At 42.0% G+C, this 17,220-nt stretch overlaps 1 protein-coding gene and 1 long non-coding RNA gene across 2 annotated transcripts in view; one reads left to right on the forward strand and one right to left on the reverse strand.

Moving 5' to 3' along the window:
• Positions 1-17,220, forward strand: part of LOC123601037 — a 41,066-nt gene that overhangs the window by 21,777 nt on the left and 2,069 nt on the right. The window contains exon 4 of the long non-coding RNA XR_006713946.1: positions 6,848-6,902. This is a non-coding gene — a long non-coding RNA (uncharacterized LOC123601037). The remainder of the gene's footprint in view (positions 1-6,847; positions 6,903-17,220) is intronic.
• Positions 12,385-13,852, reverse strand: UBTFL1 (upstream binding transcription factor like 1). The gene has a single exon (XM_045483664.1). It carries the CDS (start codon positions 13,674-13,676, stop codon positions 12,441-12,443), a length of 1,236 nt encoding a protein of 411 aa, XP_045339620.1. The 5' UTR covers positions 13,677-13,852; the 3' UTR covers positions 12,385-12,440.

Raw genomic sequence — 17,220 nt, forward strand, 5'->3', positions numbered from 1 at the left:
GTCAGCGGGTGAATGGTTGACAAACTATGGTACATCCATACCAAGAAATACTACTCAACAATAAAACCAGCTATAGAAACAAAATAGCAATAGTTGCAAAAATCAGAAGTGATCCCAAAGAAATTATGAGGCTTTTAAAAGTTGATCTCAAAAGGTTTTGAGGGGCGCCTGGGTGGCGCAGTCGGTTAAGCGTCCGACTTCAGCCAGGTCACGATCTCGCGGTCCGTGAGTTCGAGCCCCGCGTCGGGCTCTGGGCTGATGGCTCAGAGCCTGGAGCCTGTTTCCGATTCTGTGTCTCCCTCTCTCTCTGCCCCTCCCCCGTTCATGCTCTGTCTCTCTCTGTCCCAAAAATAAATAAACGTTGAAAAAAAAAAAAAAAAAAGAAAAAAAAAAGGTTTTGAAACATATGATCCCATTCATTAGTTCTTGAAATGGCAAAATTGTAGAGATGGAGAACAAACTGGTCAGTGGTATGGGTTAAAGGCAGGAAGTGGTATGGGTTAAAGGCAGGGTTAAATTGGTCAGTGGTATGGGTTAAAGGCTGGCTGGGACTATAAAGGACAGGACAAGGGATCTTTGTGTAGAATGTTCTGCATCTTGGTTGTGTTGATGGTTACATGAACGTACACATATAATGAAAGAAAATGAACACATAAAGGAGTAACTGTAAAACTTGTGAAATCTGGGGGTACCGGGGGGTGTTCAGTCGGTTAAGCATCTGACTTTGGCTCAGGTCATGATCTCACAGTTCGGGAGTTCAAGCCCCTCATTGGGCTCTCTGATGTCAGCTCAAAGCCCTCTTGGGATCCTCTGTCTCTGTCTCTGTCTCTGCCCCTTCCCCACCTCACACTGTTACACACTCTCAGTTTCACAAAAAAAATAAAATAAAATAAAAAAAAATAAAAAAAAAATGTAAAAAAAAAAAAAAAAAAGCTTGTGAAATTTGAATAAAGCCTGTGAATTGTATCAAGGTCAATTTCCACATTGTGATAATGTACCATAGTCATGCAAGATGCTACTACTGGGGGGAAAATGGGTGAAGGCCATTAGAAACCTCTGTGTATCAATAGTTTACAACCGCATGTGAATCTAAAGTTATCTCAAAGTTAGAAATAAGATAAAAACAGGAATGCCTGCTTCTAGCAAACAAAATATCCACAGAACATAAAATTACATAAATTCAAATTACTGAACTATTTACTCAATCTAGTTATTTCTTAATGTCTGTATCCATTTGCTTGAGGATATGTGCACGTATAGTTGCATTTTTTTTAAATAAAGCAGTCACATGAGTAAATTATGTTTTAAAAATTTAGCATATAGTTACCCCATGTAAGTTTGTATCCCCTCATTTTAACAGCTGCATAGCATTTCAATTTATGGTAAATGGCTGATGGGTAGGTTTAGTTTTTGGTAATTTATGTTTTCCTATTCTATTTGTATCTATTCAAAGATACAAATATAAGGAGGCTCTCCCGTATCTCTGTCAAGTAACTTTGAATTAAAATAGCTTTAAATCATGTGCACATGAAACATTTTAATCAGTAGGACTTATAAGCAAGATATTAGTAGCAACAGCATACTTTCAATACCCGAGTCCACCGCAAGAACCAGCAGATCAAGAAGGAGAACAAGACAAAACCTATGACGAAACAACGTGATGAGTGAGGTAATCCCATGAAGCCCAGGTTGAGCAAGAGGAGCAAGACCACCAGGACACAGAGAAAATCACCAATTGTCTCCAAGAGCATGAAAGAAAGGCAACAGTATTTCCAGAGACTCTAAGTACTGGAAAGCTTAGAAACGCAATTGGTAACAGATGGGCACCCCCAGAGCTGGAGATTCCTGCTTGGTGCAAAGAGCTCAGTAGCATAACCATAACCTAGAGCAGCAGACTCCCCCCTGCTGTCAACCTGTAGGGGACAGTGAGGATGGAAAGAGCTGAAGGAGAAAGTGGTCTTTACCCTGTGAATCCAGCAAATTAACCACCTCCAGGACAAAGTGCTGACCTGGGGAGAAAATTCAGGAAGCTAATTATAATTTGAGCTGGACAAGGACACTGAGGTCCAAGAAAAGATTAGATATATAGGAGGAGAAGGCCAGTCTCAACAACTCCAAGTACAGATAATTTCTTTACCTTCTAGTTCCAGAAATACCAGATGCTGTGCAGGTAAAATAGGAAGGCTTGGTGCAACTTGATTGAATCTTCTGGCCCTGTTTACTAATCTAGTCAGTATCTGTTCTCAAATCCATCACAATACAGACAGACGCTCAGCAAATCGTATCTAAATATTTTCTGGGGAAATAAACGCTGAAGAGTGTTCTCAAACTCCTACCTGTGGGTCAAAACATTGCTCTGAAATATCACAGGTTCTTGAGCCGGTTCAGCTTTTTATAAGGGGCAGGGCTTCCCTCCTCCCACGAAAAGCTATAAACTCCACCTGTTCCCAGTCAACCATCAAATCCTGCTATCATAGAGACAGTGCTTAGTGTATTCTCCCCTCCCCGCCCAGAATGAACATTTTCATTCTCATCCCCTCTCTTTCGTTCTCCCTCTGCCTTGGATTCTACCAGAGGATACCTTTTTGTTTGCTTTCTCCAGCACTTTTTTTAAACCTCCTAATTTTAGTGTGGTGGTGGTGGTGGTGAGCACAGAATATATTTAGCCTCAAAGACAAAAACATGTGCAGGACAAATGAACAGAAAGGAATCTAATTAGTAGGTGCTCTGATAATATAGAAATGACAGGACTAAGAAAGATGGGAGAAGGGGAGGAAGAAAGGCATTGCATAGAACGAGCTTATGGACCACCTCATCTATAATGCCCGGGAGTCGCAGGATTTTGTGTGCAGACATGGGTGTAGGCTGTAGGCATATTTACTACTGCAAAGGGAAAAGCCTTAATGTTAGTATTATGATATCAAAGTGGAGGATGAAGGAGAGCATGGGGAGGGGAAGAAAGAGAATACAAGCCAGTGTTGTCTTAGTTTGGAGACAATATCTAAAGAAAAAGATTATTTTGCAAATTATATCAGGAAGCCATCAGAACAAAATCCCGCCTTCCTATCCAACCTTCACACCAGAACAAAAGCAATGAATACAAATAAGTTAGTGAAAGACAGATACGTGCATACAACTATTGAAAATACTATAACCAAAATAAAACCACACAAAATTCTCATATCAATAAAAGCAAAACTCAATTCCATGCTGAATGCAAGACATATATCAGAAAGGTTAAAAGGACAGAAGACAAATAAAAGAGTAACAGACAAAAGGATTTCTTTATGGATTAACAGAGCAGAAGGTGAACACCTGATGTATGTGCTCACGTTTTTACACTTAACAGGTGGAGGTGTTCGCACTGGTGCGAGTTTATTTGAAAGGTGTTTACATGGCTAGTGTATTTGAACATGTAAAGAAACCACTTTTATATGATTAGAAGTAGAAATGGTAACAGTGAGTTAAAGAAGAAAATAATAGCATCTACATTGAAGGCTGAGAAGAGTCACTGCTGGGTAGCAATCACATTACCAGAAGGCCAGCTGGGTACAGTTAAAATGCCTGTGCCCTTCTATTGAAATCATGTGTCATCCCAGGAAAGTATGTGCTTTTCACACAGTTACTATCAGCTGTGCTATTGCTGTCTACACAGTCTGAAGCATCTGACTTAGGCTTGCCTTCATATGATCATATTCATGGTCACATTTTTCACTTTAGAGAAGCTATGATATTGCAATTATATTTTGGATAACTTGTGTGGTCCTAGACAAATAATCTTTGACATGCACAATTTCTTCATGACAGAGGCATTTATGCTTACCCAAACGGAAGTGAACATTTTCATCAGTAGTAGAATGAGTAAATGATGGTATTCTCATATAATGGAATACTATGAAACAAAATTTTAAAAAATGATTGCTATATGCATCGGTGGGGGGATAAATCTCACCAACATAATTTTATTTTTATTTTTTATTTATTTATTTTTTTTAACGTTTATTTATTTTTGGGACAGAGAGAGACAGAGCATGAACGGGGGAGGGGCAGAGAGAGAGGGAGACACAGAATCGGAAACAGGCTCCAGGCTCTGAGCCATCAGCCCAGAGCCCGACGCGGGGCTCGAACTCACGGACCGCGAGATAGTGACCTGGCCTAAGTCGGACGCTTAACCGACTGCGACACCCAGGCGCCCCTCACCAACATAATTTTAAACAAATGAAATCACACACAGAAGAGCATGTGTTATGGGATTGAGTTTACACAAATTTCAAAAATATGATAATTAGTGTCAGGATATATTAATCACTAGGATGTGGTCACCTCTATGGGAGAAGGGGTTAGAGTTGGGAAAGGGTAGGCAATACTGAGATCCGGATGTGGGAGTATCTTTACTTTGTGTTATGAAATGCATCTTTCCTTTGACAATGCCTTTATCATGTTTCATAATGTTTACAGACCTCTGGGCAGGAAGATACATTCTTGAGTCAGAAATGTGGAACTGTGCACTTTCACTATGTTCCCAAATATTCCTTCATATATAATTTTCTGCTTTATGGATTTCAGGGACCTCTGAACCCCACATGATCCATAAATTACATTCAGTGAATAGCATTTTCTAAGATTCATGATTACCTCAACAGATCTCTTCTAATTATTTTGTTCCTTTGTGATACACATTTATTTTCCTAATTAAACATGAAGTTTTCAAGCCAATTTCATAAATATGCTCCTTCTCAAGTGATAATAACCTCTAGATGTTACCTAAATATCAACTGGTTTGTCCTTTGCTTTTCAACATGACTGCACTGATTTATCAAAACATTAAATCATATATGCTTGACTTTAGCCTCTACTACAAAGCTGTAATCATCAAGATATCATGATATTGGCACAAAAACAGACACATAGACCAATGGAATAGAATAGAGACTCCAGAATTGGACCCACAAAAGTATGGTCAACTAATCTTTGAAAAAGCAGGAAAGAACATCCAATGGAAAAAAGACAGTCTCTTTAACAAATGGTGCTGGGAGAACTGGACAGCAACATGCAGAAGGATGAAATTAGACCACTTTCTTACACCATTCACAAAAACAAACTCAAAATGGATAAAGGACCTGAATATGAGACAGGAAACCATCAAAACCCTAGAGGAGAAAGCAGGAAAAGACCTCTCTGGCCTCAGCCGTAGCAATCTCTTACTTGACACATTCCCAAAGGCAAGGGAATTAAAAGCAAAAATGAACTATTGGGACCTCTTGAAGATAAAAAGCTTCTGCACAGCAAAGGAAACAATCAACAAAACTAAAAGGCAACCAACGGAATGGGAAAAGATATTTGCAAATGACATATCGGACAAAGGGCTAGTATCCAAAATCTACAAAGAGCTCACCAAACTCCACACCCAAAAAACAATAATCCAGGGAGAAACGGGCAGAAAACATGAATAGACACTTCTCTAAAGAAGACATCCAGATGGCCAACAGGCACATGAAAAGATGCTCAACGTCGCTCCTTATCAGGGAAATACAAATCAAAACCACATTCAGATACCACTTCACACCAGTCAGAGTGTCTAAAATGAACAAATCAGGAGACTATAGATGCTGGAGAGGATGTGGAGAAACGGGAACCCTCTTGCACTGTTGGTGGGAATGCAAACTGGTGCAGTCACTCTGGAAAACAGTGTGGAGGTTCCTCAAAAAATTAAAAATAGACCTACCCTATGACCCAGCAATAGCACTGCTAGGAATTTACCCAAGGGATACAGGGGTGCTGATGCATAGGGGCATTTGTACCCCAATGTTTATAGCAGCACTCTCAACAATAGCCAAATTATGGAAAGAGCCTAAATGTCCATCAACTGATGAATGGATAAAGAAATGGTGGTTTATATATACAATGGAATACTACTTGGCAATGAGAAAGTATGAAATATGGCCATTTGTAGCAACGTGGATGGAACTGGAGAGTGTGATGCTAAGTGAAATAAGCCATACAGAGAAAGACAGACACCATATGTTTTCACTCTTATGTGGATCCTGAGAAACTTAACAGAAGTCCATGAGGGAGGGGAAGAAAAAAAATAAAAAGAAAGAGGTTAGAGAGGGAGAGAGCCAAAGCATAAGAGAATCTTAAAAACTGAGAACAAACTGAGGTTGTTGGGGGGTGAGAGGGAGGGGAGGGTGGGTGATGGGTATTGAGGAGGGCACCTTTTGGGATGAGCACTGGGTGTTGTATGGAAACCAATTTGACAATAAATTTCATATTTAAAAAAATAAAAATAAAAAAAACAACTAATCCAAAAAAATTGTATATGCTTAAAGTTGGTAAATGATATGTAAATTATGCATCAAAAAAGCTAACAAAAAGCATGTATCTACAGTAAAAGCCTATAAGAACATAAGAATAAAGATACAGAGGGAATAAAAGAATGGAGATGCAGAAAAAAATGGAAAGAATAGAGAGCAAGTGTATTAGCGTTTCAGGCTACTACGAGATTCTGGACTTTCTGCAATTTTCAAGCTGGTAAAATAAATTTTGTAAAAAGGAGGATGCTGGGGGCATATGAGTAGCTTAGTCAGTTGAGAATCTGACTCTTGGCTCAGATAGACATAATATAAAAAAGAAGGATGCTGGCCGTAGAGGGACGTGTTCATAGAAGGGAACAGCAATTGTGCAGCTTTTCCAGATGTGCAGGAGAAAGCCTGCCTCCTCCCATCAGCCGGAGAGTCTGCGAAGACTTGTGAGGAAGGTTTGCATATTTTGTGTAGTGTCTCTTCAGTTTTATTTTTCTCCTCTCGTATTATAATATCCTCTTGTGTCTTCTTTCTCTCTGATCCAGCATTTGCAAGACCTTCAGCCCTTTGCTAAAGGAGATGGAAATTCCAGCCCAGCAGGTATGGACTCTCAGGAACACCTGGTGATGTCAGGAGCTGAGACCACCCAGGCTTCTGCATCTGCCTCTTGGAGAACGTTCAGACCTGTTTTCCTTTCCCTGTTTGGCAGTTTTATTATTTTCCCTATGGCTTAGAGGAACCAGTCATTCTCTCCCCTGTATTTGTTAGAGAATTTGCATCAAAAACGTTGCCAGCGGGGCTACAGTACCTCTGTGGCTTCTGTCCTTCCATCCTTTCGTTTTATTCTCCCCCGCCGGACCTCAAAGGTGGAATTCTGCGTGTTCTCAACCCAGTAGCTGGAATCCAGCGCCCAAAGGGCCCCCCAGGAGGAGGAGTAATCCTTCTGAAGCCCATGCACTTCCTCGTGTAATGTGAGGAGCTGTGAGGACCAGTGAGCTCCTCCTAATTCCGCGGGTGGGATGAGGTCAGAGGGAGCTGGCGCGCTTCTGGGCCGCGCCTTCTACAAGGTCTTAGAAAACCCGAGCAGAGGCTCCGTGGGGACGGGGGGATGGGGAGGGGGGAGCCGCATCAGGGACTCGAGTGGGTTTCGCTTTGTTTTGACCACGCCCCGCGCTGCATTCCTCCCGCGATCTCCCGGCTTCGGTTCGGGTCTTGAGCCACGTCCCGGGGTCGCATTCCGACCCGAATGCAATCACCACCCGCACCCGCACCCGCACCTGTTCTACGTCACCCCTGCCTTCAGCACCCAGAGAAAGGCTCCCGGCCGGGCGGCCGGCTGCGCGGACCCCGTCTCCCCCTAAGGCTGGTGCGCAGAGCCCGGAGGGTCCCCGAGGCTGGAAGCGCTTGGCGACGCCTCTTCGCTCCAGTCCCTCTGGCCCCGCTCGCTCTCGGGCTCCCTCCTGTGGGCCCTTATTTCCACCCCCGTCCTGTCGCCTCTTGGGTCTGTTCCCGAGGCTCCGCTTCACTTTTATGGGGTTTTTTGTTTGTTTGTTTGTTTGTTTGTTTGTTTTCCCTCGGAAACCGCGCCACTACCTCTAGTCGCCCCGTGCGGGTTCCCGGCCTCAGCGGGACGAGTCAGTAAGCCGAGCGAGCACCCCAGAGTCCGCGTGCAAAGGAGCCTTGGCTTCGGGACCGTTCGGGGCCGGCCCTGCGCGGTGGTAGGTGTGGTCGCCGCCGCCCTGCAACCCTGGCGGGAAAGGGTAGAGATGCTCAGCCTTTGCCTGGGGGGTTTCAGATCCAGTTTGAATCTCCAGGAATTGCAGTGTTGGTTTAGGGACCCTGGCCTTCTAGGCTTTTCTTTCACCCTGGCGACAGGGTGCCCTCCACTGCAGTGCCCTCCACTGCTCTCGAGGCGCCTAGAGTATGAACTGGGAAGCCTTAGCCTTGGGGACAGTGGGTCCCGTTCCCTCCAGGGTAGGCGACAGGTGGGCCCCGCGGAACCCCAGCTTCCTCTGTAGGTGGTTCAGATGATTTTCTCGAAAACTGTGCAGTCCGTTTCAGATCACACATTTTCACCCACGCACTGCCTTTTTCATAGACACAAAGGGGAGTGCGCAGAGAGGATGTAGAATCCCCTTTAATCCTGGGGCTCTGGATTAACAAGGGAAACAAGTCTCTGCTCTGAAGAAGTTTGAGCCCCACCCTGTCCCTGAGGACCTTCTGATGTCAGGATTTCTCCGCTGACACTGGGGCTGTCCCAATGACCAGAGTTCCCTACCATTTAGCCCTAGAGGAATAGGGGAGGGTCCACCTTCTGTACAGCATCCTGTCTCCTCCCCCAGGGTAAGATGACCCCAGACATCCTCGTGCCTCCATGTTTTTTGTTTTTGTTTTTGTTTTTGTTTTTGTTTGGTTTTTCCCACCAGTAATGAGTAAAGATCAAATCATTTGGACCTTTGTTCCCTCCCTCCCCACTTCCCAGTGGCTGCCTTACTTGAGTCACCGCCCAAGTCCAAAACCTTTCTCTTCAGTTAATTAATTAGTTTGTTTGACAGAGAGAGAGAGAGAGCGAGAGCGCTTGTACAAGCAGGGAGAAGACTAGAGGGAGAAAGAGAGGATCGTAAGCAGGCTCCATGCTCATCATGGAGCCCCACTCAGGGACTGGATCCCATGACCCTGGGACCATGACTTCTGCCAAGATCAAGAGTCAGATGCTCAACCAGCTGAGCCACCCAGCCCCTTTCCCCAAAAGCTTGCACTTTAAATCACTGACGAGGTGTTGGAGCTGCCCTGTGGTTCTCAGCGCCATATCTGAGTCTTTCATATCTCATTCTGTGTGACAACTGGTAGAGCCTGAAGAAGTTTGAACCAGCCAAGAGAATTTAGGAAAATTCCATTAGAGCTCGGCAGGCCTCCTGGAGCTCCCGTTTACAATTGTGTGCTGAGAAGATGGATCACCTGCTCTGTGCTGGTGAAGATGAGGCAGAAGATCATCGGTGAATATGGAACGGAAGGATTTGGACAATTGGATGATGGGTGGGATCATCCCAAGAGAGGAGTAGGTTTTGGGTTTGGGATGAATTCTGCCTTTGACACTTGAAGAATGGTGTGCCAGAGGAAAACTGTAATGGAGATGTCAGTGAGATCATTACTTTGTGATATGACTTTTGCAGAAATATATGGACTTAATTAATGTGGGAATAACAGATAGACACGTGGGACATGATGGGTTCATGCTGGAAAGGCATATAGGCTACATGAGAATATGCAGATTTCCAAGACAGAGACAGCAGTGAAAGGAAACCAGGAGTTTATGGTACTTGAAGGAAAGGAATGCCCAATGATAAGGGTGGTAAATGTAGGAAGCAACTAATTCTACAATCTCCTGGCCTCCCTTTGATTTGCTTTGACTTGCTCCCTTGAGACTCAGGCCAAGCGTCACTGATATGAGGAAATATGCGCCCTTCCTCTGGTGTTTCAGATTCCAGGCACATGACAGCACACAGGTGACTCCTTGATATTTCCCATTCAATTTTTGTCCAATTCATGCAAAATGAAAGAGCCTAGGTGCTAATCCAGCCCAGTCTATGTGTCTGCAACAGTTCTGAGGAGATTTTCCTCCCTGGTACTTCTCCCTAACTACATTTTGTTTCAGTTTTCTAGGGAGGAGCCTAGGGAATTCCTTCAGCTTCGATGTAATAATTAATGAATCCTGTTCCCACACCCACTTGGATCTTACTAAACTGGAAAAGCAATGAATCCAAATCTAGATCATGAAAAAGCGTTGGTGAAGTGAATAAATACCCAGAAGCTTGTGTAAATATCCATAAGAAAGGAAGTGTGCCTAAACTGTAGTCATCTTTAACACAGTATTCAAATGTGGGTGTCTGCAATATGATGTGGGCTTAAAATCAGTTAACTTGGGGCACCTGGGTGGCTCGTTCGGTTAGTGTTTGACCAGCTCAATTCATGATCTCGCTGTTGGTGAGTCTAGCCTGGCATCGGGCTCTCTGCTGCCAGCACAGAGCTTGCTTCAGATCCTCAGTCTCCCTGTCTCTCTGCCCCTCCCCCACTCTCTCTCTCTCTCCATCTCTCTCAAAAATAGAATTAAAGCTTAAAAAAATTAGTTAATTCAATAACCCAATTCCCGGTATGAATATAGCCATGGAAAAATTACACTGATACATGAGATAAGTGATTTTTTAAACAATGATTAACATTATGGATTAAGAAGAACAATAACGTAAGTAAACATGCATTTTCTGAATACATTATAGTTATTTCAAATAAATATTAGTCAGCATAATTGTCATTGCAAGTTCTATCAACTTGAAATTCAGAAGTAAGACAGGCATACATTTCTCTGACTTAACATTGTTCTGGATATTCCAACCAACACATTCAGAAAGAGGAATTAGAGGTATAAAATTGTAATTATTGCCTTTATTTTCTAAATATGATTTACTTAGAAAATCCCTTCACAAAAATTCACTAAGGCACCTGGTTACCTAAACCCTCAAGCCTTAATGGTTTTCATATAAAACAATATGACTAATTCTATGATACTAATATTCATGAGAACACAATATGGAAACATCCAGGAATATACAGGGAGAAAAGAGTATAATTAGAGGACACTAGCCTTAAATACATTTCCAAACATAACCATAAGATAAATAATGACAACAGTATAATACTGAGACAAGAATTCACAGAAAGGCCAGTAGAAGAGTATATACATCTATGTCTGTGTCTCCATATATCTATCCATGTATGTATGTATGTATGTATGTATCTACCTATCTATTTATCTAATTCATCTATCTATCCATCCATCATCCATCCATCTATCCTGGATGTTAAAGCTGAGACTCACCTGTGCCTGGAGCAGGAGGAAGGAGTTTAGGCTTCTGCCAGGAACGAATGCAGAAACCACCTAGAGGATTGGTGATCCAAATCATAATTCCTTGAGTCCATAGAGGCGCTCATTCAAATGAAATCATGAAGTTTTTCAAAGATTAAAAAAATATAGATTTGTTCTTCTCTGCTTTCAATATTTTATTCATAGAAAAAAACTATTCACAAAAGTAGAAAGAAGAGAAAACTGAACTAACTGATCATGAAACCATTACAATGATCAACTCATGGCTACTTTTAGAAAATACATTTTAAAACTTTAGTCAACTAAGTTTTGAAAGCAACATTATGGCAGCAAAATCATGAAGTTATATTTGAGGCTAAAATAAAACAATATATATTTTGCAAGCATTGGCAATTTTAAGTGTTTTAGAATTTTGGTATTCTCTGGAAATACAGTGTCCATATCCATCACAGCCAGTGACATGCTCCCTTTAATAAGGACAGTTATCTTAAGGACTGTTTCTGTCTTGAGTTCCCTATTTTTACTTTTTTTAATTTTTATTTTATTTTTTTTTAAATTTTTTTTTCAACGTTTATTTATTTTTGGGACAGAGAGAGACAGAGCATGAACGGGGGAGGGGCAGAGAGAGAGGGAGACACAGAATCGGAAACAGGCTCCAGGCTCTGAGCCGTCAGCCCAGAGCCTGACGCGGGGCTCGAACTCACGGACCACGAGATCGTGACCTGGCTGAAGTCGGACGCTTAACCGACTGCGCCACCCAGGCGCCCCTATTTTTTGATATTAGTAAGTCTCACGGAGATATAGGAGTTCGATATACATACACATATGTGCCTCCTACTCCTTCCTCATCACAGATGAGGTGCAGGAGTCCTGAGGCATGATTCCACAGGAAATGTCAGGGTCACCCAGGCTCCTAGGCGTCCTCTGCCAGCTGTGGCATGCAGATGAGAGGAAAACGTCTCACTTCAGGAAGCAGTCTAATCCAGTGTTCTACTCACAGCTCTGTCATCTCACTGTTTATTCCAAGAGCACTCAGTGCATGGAGTTTCTAGGGGGTGGATCTGGGGTACAGAGGGGAGCCAGAAAATACTGCACCAGATCCCCTCTTTCCAACCAGTCCTCCTCTGAATTGAGGAGGAAAGGCAAAAAGGAAGGAAATGAAAAGGGACAGAGAGGAGAGCCCTTCCAATTGACACAGATACCTTGGACTTTTGCTGGGAAGTTCTTTTTCCCGCCCTTTAGTGGCTGAACAAAACTCAGTTGGGGTCTGCATCAGAGGAGTCACCTAAGGAAGATGTGCTGGAGCCACTGTCCTCAAACTCACAATCTTCGCATTCACTCCCGCTGCTGGAGTCTGAGGAGCTGCTGCCTTCCTCCCCTTCCTCCCCTTCCTCATCTTCTCCTGATCCCCCAGAGGCATGAGCATTGCCCCCAGTGGTCTCTGGTGATTCTGTCTCTGGAGCCTGCAGCCCTGACTCCTGTCCAAGCCCTTCTTGCAGACTCCTTGCTGATGGCGACTGCAGATCTGTCCGTCTGACCTTGGGATCTGGGCCTCCCCTCATGCTCATGTTTTTACGCTTACTATAGGTCGCCTCTCTGTAGGCAGCATACTGTTCAGGAGACAGGGTCTTGAGCCAGTCATCCAGATCCACCTTGTACCGTTTCTGCAGCTCCTCAGCCAGCTGCTTATAATGGTCCTTCTGGCTCTGCGGGACTCGCTGCCAGCGCCTGCCAATCTCCACCCTGCGCTCCCTTGGGGGCACATCTCGCAGCTCCCTACTTGACCACAAATCCCGGTGGAACTTCTCATATCCGTTCATGGGGGGCTTCCGGGGCTCTCCATGGAATATGATCCTCTTGGAAAAACAGCTTCCTAGGGGAGACTTCACTTCTGGCACGTGACTTGGAAACTTCTTTTGGGCCCCGTTTGGGCTCCTCTTGGTTACATCCAATTTGTTGGGGTTCTGGAATAGATCAGGGTGGTCATCCTTGAATTGAGCCAGTTTCTCCTCAAACTCCTGTTTCTCCTTCTGAAAATCTTGAATATATTTGAGCTTTATCTTCTCTGGGAGCTCCTTGTATTTCTTAGACAGGACCTTGGTCAGCTCCTGGTTGCTCAGGTTGGGATATTTTTGGGAGCACTGAGGCCGCTTCTCCATGAAGAAGCGAAGGTAAGCAGTCAGGGGCTTCTTGGGCAAGTCCGGATGTTTCTTACGTTTTTTGCTTCTGTCAGGCTTTTCAACATGTTCCTTGGCTTCCAGGACTAATTCTGTCAAAGTGCGAAATTTTCTCAGGTGATAAGAAACCTCCAACCATTTGAGTTTGCACATTTCTCCAGAATAATCCTTAAAAGCTACTTTTTCCCAGTCCATCTGTGACTGGGTTGTTTTGAATGTGTGGCTGTCATTGGATGGAAGGTTAGTCTCCATGCGGTCCAGTAACTTCACAATGTCTTCTTTGGACCAGTGACCTCGGCCTCTAGACAACGCCATTTCTAGTTCTTGGGGGCACTTATCTGGTCCTAGCAGTTCAGAAACTTCAGCAGGAGCTCAAACTTTCTCACTTTCAAGGCTTAGCACATGAGTTATTTCTGGAAGTCCTAAAGTGTGGGGAGGTCCATGTTTCTGAGGAGAGAGAGAAGCAATGAATAATTACAACCCACTTGGGATATGCCCCCTCCCCCTCATAATTTAATCATCCTTAACGATGTAAACAATGTAACAATGTAAATGGAAACAGAAATGGAAAATTGCCCACTTCTGTGTTGAAATTTATGTTCACATTTTTTCTTTTGTTTTGCTTTGTTTCTGAGAGAGAGAGCTCAGAAACTTGAAAGAGGGGCACAGAGAGAGAGAGAGAGAGAGAGAGAGAGAGAGAGAGAGAAACTCAAGCAGGCTCTATGCTAATCAAGGAACCCTACATTGGGCAAGATACCATAAACCTGGGATTGTGACCTGGGCAGAAATCAGGAGTTGGACACTTGACCTACTGAGCCACCCAGGCACCCCACTGTTTCTCATCTTTAAGCCTCAGTCCCTTTTACCATACTGCAACAAGATTTTCCAATTAAGTTTTAGGGCCAAGCCAAATATAAATTGATGGTCTCATCAATACTTATAGGAAGATCCACCCAATTGGGTCAGGAGTTCTGTGTTCTCTGGGCTCTCTACTAGAAAACGGGTAACTTTCTGAGTTCCCACAGTCCAGCCAACTTCACAGACTTACAAACAAAACAAACTTACTTGCCCTTGCAAAGCCTTTAGTTTGAGATCCCTGAAGCTCTTCCCTGATTAGGTTTCTGCAGTAGGCAGGACCAATGGAAGATGTACCTTTCTGTCCTTGATTAGAATAATTCCATTCTCAGTCTCCAGAAACCATATACTGAAATTACCCTCCTGTTGTTGGTTTATCCTTGCCATTAATTTTAAACAATGTGCACATGGCAAATTTTTGTCTGGGTTTCTGGGTCCCCACATTCTTCTCCCATTCCTGCTTACACATCTGACTATCTTTCAGTATAGAATTTGAATGTAGGTCCTTCTCTTCAGTGTTAATTTCAGTGTTTTCTTGTGGTCTAGGATCTGATAGTTTCTCATCTTCAGGAGGCCATCTAAATCCTTTCAGTGCTGCTCAAGTTCTTCTTAGTCTACCGAGGCTAAGGTGACCTTCGATATCAAAATGTGAATCATTATACTGAATTCTGGGTTTAGGGAGATGTAATCTCTAAACAAAAACTACAGAGAATTTGTGAAAGCAATCTGATCAAAGTTAAATTGGCTACCAGGAGATCATGATTGCAAGAATGACTTAGTTTTACTTCTACAGCAAACATTGGTGAGACGATAGCTCTATTCCCTTGGTGAACACAGTTTACATGAGAGGAGTTCCTGCCTCTTCTCAAAATAAAGCAAATACAGTATCATAAGTTTAATGTACCAGCAAACTGCATTTGTTTCTATGAAATCATTTCATTTTCAAATTTAAAAAATGACTCCATTCCTTCATCTTTTTCATAACTTAAGCTACTTTGTCATCTGATTTTGCTATATATTTTTGGAATAATTTGGTGCTTAAGTTTTGGTCTGTTGTTTTACTCATTCCTTGGCTGTTTATATAGATTATAAAGACTCACAAATTAGTTTCCAGTCTTGTAATTTTTTATTCTGTGTAGATCATAAAAATGAGTTAGGACAATCTTATTTTCTTTGTATAAATATATTACGTTCTGTTCTACAAATGGCAATATGCAAGTATGTTAGAGGAAATACTTGGTAATTTACAAGTAGATAACACATTGGATAATTTGGAAAATAACTTGTATTTGACTGTTGGCAAATGATTTCAGAAACCTCAGTTTTCTGACATAAAGTTAGAGATGGCAAGAACGAATGGGCTTGCCTTAAAGTGACACTGGTAACTGTGCAGAAATGTCAGAAATTAGAGGGATAGTGTGTTCACTTGGAACAGAAATGAATGAATGTTTTTGCAAAACAAAATTTTTAAATTATGATATGTTTTCTGGTGCTGATTATAATTACATGATTGTTAAATCTTTTCACCATGACAAGGAATGCTTGGTAATAATTCCTAAGGACTTAGAATACGCTGCCATTCTCTCCTCCTTCACAATTGGTTTTCAATGCAAGTGTGTTTGTAATAAAGATAGGAAGGCAAACTAAAAAACTTAGTATATTCATGTAAGAAGATTCAAGTTGAAATCTGGTCCAATTTTACAAAGATTAATACTGTTAACACTCATATTCAGAAATTGATTTCGGTGACAGATTCTGTTTGAAATAAAAAACATCAAGGAGAAAATTTAGTTTTATGACTGTCTTATGTATGCACATTTTTGTGCATTTTAATCAATGGGTTGCAATAAAGGCATTTTTCTGGATCATGGATGAGGGACAGAAGACATACAGATGAGTGGCATTGTATAGATTTCTTCATCAATTTAAAAAAAATATTATCTCTTATAATGATGTTATTTTACTAACCATTATATCCCCAACCTGACAGACTGTTCTTGGAACTGTAAACTTATCAGAAAATTTTTGTTGATTTAATTAATTCAGTTGCTTAGAAAGCCCAGATTGCTTGCTTCTGCCTATTGTAGTGTCTTGGAGAGTAATGGCTTACTGATTTTATTGGGTCAAAGATGGGATTTCTGGCTCCAACATTTAGTAGCAGTGTAATTTTAGACAAGAAATCATGATTGGATGGTTTTGACAATTAAATGAAAGTAGATGAGCTTAGTGAACTGCCCTTTGTTAAACCAATCACTGGCTAGTCACATTATTGATTGATATTTCAGACCAATCAGGACTCACCCCTGCAGCTATAGATTGGATCAAAGTCCTGAAGTGCATGCTTTTTGGAGGAAATCAACAAAACAATACTCACCAAAACTCTTTCATACGGGAGGAAGAGGGTTGGAAAGGCCTATGTCTGTTGGTTACGCAACAAAGCTTTCTTACAGGAATTTTATTTATTTATTGCAAGTATACAAATATATTTGGCAACTGGAACCCATATGACTAGCAAGCATGGATTTAACTAGTAAGGTAATTAATGTGGTAATTAGGTCACCATTGGGTCAATGTTTAAGCAGCTGCAATAGAAGTTAGGTTTTAGTTGCCTAGTATATATTTAGTTACGGTAATTGCTTTCAATTGTTTATCTACAAAAACTTTAATAATATTAAAACGAATAATTTTATCAACATGCTTAAAACCATGGAATTCTTGTAATCTGTGCCTTTCTGACTAAAGTATCTTGTTACTAAAACAACTTTCTTTTTCTTTTCTTTTTTAATGTTTATTTTTGAGACAGAGAGCGGGGGAGGGGCAGAGAGGAGAGAGTATAGAGGATCTGAAGTGGGCTCTGTGCTGACAGCTGAGAGCCCCACTCGGGGCTCAAACTCATTAACTATGAGATCATGACCTAAGTTGAGGTCAGATGCTTAACCAACTGAGCCACGTAGGTGCCCCAAGAGTATCAAAGTAGAGGAGATATTCTCTTTTTATCAATATA

Source organism: Leopardus geoffroyi, chromosome D1 (genome assembly GCF_018350155.1).
Source record: "Leopardus geoffroyi isolate Oge1 chromosome D1, O.geoffroyi_Oge1_pat1.0, whole genome shotgun sequence".
Classification (NCBI taxonomy): domain Eukaryota; kingdom Metazoa; phylum Chordata; class Mammalia; order Carnivora; family Felidae; genus Leopardus; species Leopardus geoffroyi.